The sequence below is a fragment of the Notamacropus eugenii genome, chromosome 2, assembly GCF_028372415.1.
Source record: "Notamacropus eugenii isolate mMacEug1 chromosome 2, mMacEug1.pri_v2, whole genome shotgun sequence".
In the NCBI taxonomy this organism is placed as follows: domain Eukaryota; kingdom Metazoa; phylum Chordata; class Mammalia; order Diprotodontia; family Macropodidae; genus Notamacropus; species Notamacropus eugenii.
Genome location: NC_092873.1, coordinates 496,038,897 through 496,047,103, shown reverse-complemented (window position 1 = coordinate 496,047,103; position 8,207 = coordinate 496,038,897). Strand labels below are relative to the sequence as shown.

General features: G+C 37.3%; 1 protein-coding gene across 1 annotated transcript in view; it reads right to left on the bottom strand.

The window, feature by feature from the left end:
• Nucleotides 1-31: 31 nt before the first annotated feature.
• The window catches only part of LOC140529916 (calcium-activated chloride channel regulator 1-like), a 48,445-nt gene continuing 40,269 nt past the window's right edge, over nt 32-8,207 (bottom strand). The window contains exons 12-14 of the mRNA XM_072648957.1: nt 3,077-3,241; nt 1,212-1,448; nt 32-591 (exon numbers count right to left, since the gene is read on the bottom strand). Coding sequence (XP_072505058.1) covers nt 236-591; nt 1,212-1,448; nt 3,077-3,241 — 758 coding nt within the window. The 3' untranslated portion in view covers nt 32-235. The remainder of the gene's footprint in view (nt 592-1,211; nt 1,449-3,076; nt 3,242-8,207) is intronic.

Genomic DNA, 8,207 nt, shown 5'->3' with positions numbered 1-8,207 from the left:
CTACATTAATGAATGAAAAGGACGTTCACAGTTTTATATTTTTATCTTACATATATTTCCCAAATATTTGTAGTTAGTCCATTTGTTTCGTTAATATTAAATGTATAATTTGCTTTAAGAATGTTTGTGTCCGAATATACAATCAGTCCACAAAATTCAGAGAATTTTTTTATTTTGTCGTGATCTTGTTATCTTTCCATCTTCAGTCTTGTTACCTTTGTTTCTTCTTCAGAACTCACAGTGTGACACTTGTAATAATAGCAACAGCTGCAACTGAGCCAACCACAGACAACACTATTGTGGAAACGCTAGTCCCAGGAGAACTGGAAAGTTCTTCTGGAGAAGGAATGAACCGAGATACCTGAGCTATGTTTGATAAAGGTGATGTTAAGTTGGCTTTATCAACTGCCTTAATAGCGAGGAAGATGGTGGTGCCATTTTCTATTGTAAAATTTTCTGGTTTGAACACGAAGACTTCCTTGTAATTGGCATCTTTTGGGATGAGGTCAGTAGCATTCACTTGGAGAGCAGTGTCGAAATCTTCTCTTAGTTTGAGGATCTCTTTACTCATTTTTATAATATACTGTTGCGCTAAAAAGAGAAGAGATTGTTGGCTCAGGATGAGGACCATGGGCCCTGCTCGGGGCATAGGGGCATTCTCTAGGAATTTTGTCAAACAGATACCAAAAGTAATCCCTAGGGGAAAACTGAACAAGATACCTCCATGTGCCTCTGGATAGTGTTTAATGTTTTGTAAGAAACTAACCAGACTGAATGGATTTGGATCCCTACCTGTATGGATGTTGGATGTCAAATAGAGCTACTCCAGATGCCCTTATTACTCAGTCTTCAAAGTCATGGCTAAAGAAAGGCCTAGTGGAGACTGTAATTCTGGAATCATGATTTTCTGTATCCCACTTCCAGACCCTTCCCATAAACATGGGAATAAGATAAGAGTTATATCTCTGAATTATTTCCTTGTCAGCTTATCAAGTCTAACTTTCATTTTTCAGGGCTCAGTTAACTTAGAACTTTGCTGTTTTAGAGTTTTGAATGACTTTTTCTCAAATCAGGTGTTGATTTAGTCAGAGAACTGGTTTTAAAATCTATTAATTTTGTCCTTTTAAAGCCAGTTCCTCATTTTTTTTTTCCTTTTCTGCATTGCCTGTCATAGCCTTTAGCTCTGAAACAAAATCGAATGGCATTCTTACCTTGTCCCACGTCGTAGTCATCCCCAGGGGCTGTCCAGGTCAGAGAAATGTGATCATCTTCAACATTAGCCTCCAGGTCAGTAATCTGACTTGGTGGGAACACATCAGGTATAGAGTTAGCTGGAATATTTGATAGTATAAATGAACCTCCTGAAGTTGTTCTGCTGAAACTTTGAATGTTTCCTTGAATTTCATCTTCACTAATTTCTGGTTTTGGTGGATTCATTTTGATTTCACCTGCAGAGAGGGAAAGAAAAACACCAATCGTTTTGTCCTTCATAGTCAATTCCTCAGGAATGTTGTGGATTTCTGTTGTTTATTATCCCTAGCCTAGGCACTAGGGGGAGGCATAATGCCCAGAGAGGTGTGGCTGGAGTTAGGCTCAGCTGAACTTAAAAGTGGCCTCAGACACTTAACAGCTATTTGACCCTGGACAAGTCACAACCTCTATCTGCGTCAGTTTCTTTGATTATAGGATGGGAATAATAATAGCACCTCTTTCCTAGGGTTTCTTTGAGAATGAAGTGAAAGAATTGTAAAGTACCTGGCACATAGCAAGTGCCATATAAAGGTTAGCTGTTATTTTTATCATTATTATCTCACCCTCCTCTTAGCATTCTATATAGTCTGTCATTTTTCTTCTCAGCAAAGCCATTACTTGGGACAAACAGAGTGCTGATTCAGGATACTTATACCCAGGGGAACAGGAAAGTTCATTAAAGTCAGTTGCTTGTATTATTTGGTTGACATGGACTCAGGAATAAACATGATTACTGATATCCTCAGGGCCAGTTCAGTATGAGGACTTATGTTATTAATAGCCATACCGTCCACTTTGTCTTGCTCAGAAACCCTTGGTTGGCCAAACCGTTATCCAGGGCAGATCTTCCCTTGTCATTTTTGTGCCAGCTTGACCTAATAATACCCTGTTCCTCTTCTTTAGGTAGGTGAGAATGGAATGGCTGGAACTGGCGTTATTTTCATCAATGTGGGTCAGTGTAAGCTACAACACCAAAGGTGCAATGAAGCAATTAGAAATATTCTAAGGTAGAATAGACTTTTTCACTGGATGACTCCATCCCCATAGAGCTTCAAACAGAGGATGGTGACAGAATATTATAGAAGGGATTCCTGCTCCAGGAATGGGTTGGTCCAGAAGCCATGGAGATCCCTTGCAGTTCTTAGATGCTGCAATACTTAGCCTTAACCTTTCTAATTCTACCTAAGTATTTGTGTCTGTGGGCAATACGGAATATTTAAGGCTTAAAAACCTGGTTCTTCCAATAGTTGCATATACATTGGGATTTCCTTGTGTCACACTGGTCTGTTGAATTTTGTGCGTAGAAGAGACATACTGGAGTTACAGTAAGATGCACTGGTAGGTAGCCTCTCCATTGTAGAACTGAAGAACCTCAGAGTTCCTGTTATCCCAAATGACCATCTAGTCCATATCATGTGAAAAGAGCCCCCTCTACAACAATGCTGAGAAGTCATCCAGACTGGACTTGAAGCCTCTCAGTGATAGGAGCCCATCTAGTGAAGGGAACTCTCTGCAGGAGCAGCTCACTATGGGAAAGCAGGGTTGTTTTTCTTCCATCAAGACTAGGTCTTTCTCTTTGCAGCTTGGCTCTGCCCTCTGGGGCCAGGCAAAACAATTCTAATCTCCCTTCCTTGGGAGATCCCTTCTACTACTTGACAGACAAGTCTTCTGTCCTCTGGGCTAAAGAGCCCCAGCTCCTTCAACAAACTCTGTAATGGATGAAAAGTCTTTAGTTTGAGATCTGAGATGTGTCAGAACTCAATGAGATTCCCTCTTGCCTTTGTTTAAAGACAACACCTTATTTTTGTTATGGGAGGTGCCTTACCATTCTCTACCCAGCCTGGTACATATAAGGCTCCATTCACTAGGGGTCTTGACCTTTGAGTATTTTCTCCTCCCAGAGCTCTCACTTTTAAGCTATATCGACCATTTGTTTTGTAGGCTGTGAAGTACCTTGAATAGACGCCATCATTCTTGTAAGCATCAGCTCCTTTGTGTAAAATAAAAGAGTTAATAAGCAGTGTCATAATTAATGAGGATAGAAATTCTCAAAAATACACTTGGCCATTTGAAAATAATAGACACTTCTGTGTGTGTGTGTGCCCATGTGGATGTGTGTATATACCTCTGTCCCATTTCTACATACAAACACACATTTACAAAATTCTTGAGAGTTTTCAAAACTTATTATGAACATGATATCATTGGAATAACCCAACAACACTGTAAGGTAAGTAAAAACACGGTGGTGTGCTAGAGTCAACTTGTACAAGAGATTGCTGATTGTTCCATTTTAAATGTAAGCATTTAAACCTTGGAAATACCTACAGCTTGATTTGTTGTTTAGTTGATTGACTACATTTAAGAAAGTGATGGTGATTAAACTTAGAAGTGTGTCGTGTGTACTTTTCCCCCCAGAAAGCCTTTTCCTAAACATTTAGCAGCATACCTCCAATGAAAAATATTATTGTACCATTATAGAAATGAAGATACTGAAATTTAGATCAGTTAAATGACTTTTCCACAGTCAAGGAACTAGTTAGTGTATGAGGCAGGATTGAACCCATGTCTCTTCCTTTTCTCTCAACCTCCATATCCATCCATTTGCCAAGTCTTGTCAGTTCCACCTCTATATCATCTCTTGCATCAATCTCTGTTTCTCTACTCATACAGCTCTACTCTAATTCAGGTATTTGGATGATTATAGTAGTCTCCTAAGAGGTCTTCCTGCCTTCAGTCTCAACCCTCTGTAATAATCCTAAAACATATCTGAACATGTGAGCTTACTATGCAAAAATCTTCAACTGCCCCCATAACCTCTATAGGAATCTTGTCAGTTTTTAAATCCCTCCATAATTTAGCTCTTAGCTGCCTTTGTAGTATCATTTTCTGTTAACTCCCTTTTATGTGATCTCCATTCCAGTCAGACTGGCAGACTAATTTGTCCTGTACATATCCTTCAGTCTCTCACTTCTCTGCCTTTGCTTAAGTGACTCAGTGGCCTCCCATTTTTCGAATGTGCTCCTTTCTCTCCTTGGGCTCTTAGAATCCATAGCTTCCTTCTAAGCATAGCTCAGTTTCCATCTCCTATACAGGGGCTTTCCACATTCCCCCTATTTGTTAGTTCCTTCCCTATCATCTTCCACACCCAAAGTACTTTGAATTTACCTTGTGTATACTTTCTGTTTATCTCTCTGTGCACATATTGTCTTCAGCCTGTTTGATTGTTAAGTTCCTTAAGGGCAGGGATTGCTTATTATTTAATTAATGTATCCCTAGTTCCCCACATTGTACCTTACCTTAGTATCAATTTAATAAGTTCCTCTCAAATCCATACATTTTTATTAAATGGATATCACACATAATGCTAAGAGGGTATGTGCACATAGTGCACATTTCAAGGAGTAGAGGAGACATCATTGTTGAAGGCTATCTACATAGCTCATTTCCTGGAGGGGATGAATTGAGGACAGAGACAGAGTGGTGCTAAAGTTTGGTCAGTGTGAAGTTATCCTTCCTCCCAGGGATCATGGAAAAATTTAGGAGCCACTCCTCTAAAGTATTTCCCTAGTCTAACGACTTTGAATTGGCTTTTTGCCAAATAACTCAAAAATTAGTTTGATATCTGATTGTAGTCTTCTGTGGACCCCTCTCTGCTATGTTATAGGCGTTCACCTAAGCCAAGTTCCTGGATTCCCTTGTGATCTAAGGGAGAGCCTTGATTGCTTGTTTGTCCATATGTTATGCACTTTCTCTAAGACTGTAAGTTTCTTTGCTAACTAGGGGACCACTTATGTTCCCAGGTAAACAGTCTTCCTGGACATTCAGTTAAATTCAGTAAGCTAGAGACACATTAACATGAAGGAAACAGATCCTTTCTTCAAGGAGATTACATCTATCTTGGAAGACACAATTCAAATAAAGATCAGTAGGAGAAAGGTCAATAACCAAGTAAGCACAAGGTAAATGCCAAGTAGTTTGGAGGGGAGGAGATTAGAGAGGGAAATAGCTTTTAGGGGAAATCAGGAGAAATCTTGTATAGGAGATGGATCTGATTTTTGTTGTAAAGTGAACTAGGGATTCCAAGAATCAGAGGTGAGGAAGGAAGAGATTCCTTATTCATGAAAGGGGGTAGGGAAGAAAACTTTTGCATAGACCCAAAATTTCTTTCAAAGGGAATAATGAAACATGTTTTTCAGGGATCGTGAGTTGGAGAGGATCTTTGATGTCCCTGAATCCAACCCCTCACTTTGTAGAAACTTAGATCCAGTGAGGTTGTGACTGCCCAAGAGGAAACAGCTTATATGTTTCCAAAGTGAGTGACCAGTGATTGTTTCCACTATATCATGGTAATTTTCCTTTTATTTTGTTAAGGTTTCTCAAATATAAAAGTTATGAGCCTGACTCTTCCCTTTTAGCAAGAAAAGGTATTAGTGATTTTCTGTTAGGAATGCTAATGAACACTGATGCAGATATTTTAAAGAAAATACTTAGCAAAGAGATGACAATATATGCCAAAGATCATATACTATGACTGGATGGGATTTATACCAGGAATGCAGGGCTGGTTCATTATTAGGAAAACTATTAACATAATTGACTACATCAATAAGAAAAATAACAAAAATCATGATTATCTCAATAGATATAGGAAATGATTTTGACAAAATACAACACTCTTTCCTGTTAAAAACACTGGAAAATACAGGAATCAATGGAGCTTTCCTTAATGTGGTAAGTCATATTGATCTAAAATCATCAGTTAGTAATTATCTGTAATCAGGATAAGCTAGTAGCCTTCCCAGTAAGATAAGGGATGAGGCATGCATACCTATTATCACCACTGTTGTTCAGTATTGTACTAGAAATGCTAACTAAAGCAATAAGAAAAGAAAAAGAAATGAAAGAAATTAGAATAGTAAACGAAGAAAAAATGATCACTCTTTGCAGGTGGTTTGATAGTACACTGAGAGAATCTTACAGAATTAGCTAAAAAAGTTCTTGAAGTAATTAGCAACATCAGCAACGTTGCAGGATATTAAATGAACTCACGTAAATCATCAGCATTTCTATATATTATCAACCAAGTTCCTCAGAAAAAGATGGAGTAATTCCATTTAAAATAAGGGGAGGTTACCTGCCAAGACAAACCTGGAAACTTTATGAACACAATTGCAAAACACTTTTCACACCAATAAAGTCTGATTTAAACAATTACAAAAATACTAATTGTTCATGGGTAGGACAAGCCAATATAATAATGTCATTTCTGCTTTACTTTACTTATTCAGTGCCATACCAATGAAATTACTTAAAATGATTGTATAAAATTAAAAAAAATAATAAAAGAATTCATCTGGAAGTACAAAAGGTCAGTATAAAGGAATGCAATGAAAAAAAAGTGTGAAGGAAGGTGACCTTACTGTTTCAGATCCCAAACCACATTACCAAACAGAAATCATCAAAATAGACTGGTGCTAGCTAAGAAATAGAGTGGTGGATCAGTGGAGTAGATTAAGTACACAAGATACAGTGGCAAATGACAATAGGAATTTAGTGGTGAATAACCGAGAGACCCCAGCTTCTGGGACAAGAACTCAACTTTTGACAAACTGGAAAAACTGGAAAGCCAATTGGGAGAAACAAGGTATAGAGGATAGAACAATATCTTACACTATATACTCTTGATAAGGTCAAAGTGTGTACGTGATTTAAACATAAAGGATGATACCATAAGGAGATTAGGGGAGCATGGAAAATTTTACCTTTCAGATCTTTGGATAAGGGAAGAATTTATTACTAAACAAGCGATAGAACAGATTAAGAGAATTATAATAGATAATTTTAAATAAAATTTAAAACATTTTTGCACAAACAAAACTAATGCAGTCAAGATTATAAGGAAAGCAGAAAATCGGGGAAAAAATTTTACAGCAAGTATCTCTGATAAAAGCCTCATTTCTCAAATACATAGAGAAATGAGTCCAATTTATAAAAATACAAGTCATTCCCTAGTTGAAAAATGTCCAACAATATGAATAGGCAGTTTTCATATGAAGAAATTAAAGTTGTCTATAGTCATATAAAAATGCTGTAAATCAGTATTGATTAGAGAGGTATCACCTCATACCTATGAGATTGACTAATATGATAGAAAAGGAAAATGATAATGATAAATGTTGAAGAGGATGTGGGAAAATTGAGACACTAATGTACTGCTGATAGAGTAGTGAACAGATCCAAGCATTCTGAAGAGGAATTTTGAACTATGACTAAAGGGCACATTGCATGCCCTTGGGTCCAGCAAATACTGTTAGTAGGTCTGTATCCCAGAGAGATCATAAAAAGGGCAAAAGGACCTGTATGTACAAAAATATTTGTAGCACCTCATTTGGTAGTGGCAGAGAATTCGAAATTGAGGGCATGCTGTCAGTTGGGGAATGTCTGAACAAGTTCTGATGTATGAATGTAATGGAGTACTGCTGTGCTACTAAAAAAATGATGTGCAGTCAGATTTCAGAGAAACCTGAAAAGACTTGCACAAACTGATACAAAGTAAAGTAAGCAGAAACAGGAGCATATTGTAGATAGTACAACAACATAGCATGATGATCAACTATGATTGACTTAGCTCTTCTCAGCAATATAGTGATCTAAGACAATTCCAAAAGACTCATGAGTTTAAAATGCTATCCATATCCAGACAGGAACTGATGGAGTCTGAATGTTGATCAAAGCATACTCTTTCCCTGTTCTTCATTTTTTTCATGTTTTTTTTTTCCTTTTGCAAATGATAATTTTTTACAAACTATTCTTTCACTACATAACTAATATAAAAATAGGTTTTACATGACTGAACACATAGAATGCATATCAAATGCCTTTCTTGGAGAGGTTGGAGGGAAAAAAGGAGGGAGAAAATTTGCAACTCAAAATTTTATAAAAATTAAATGTTA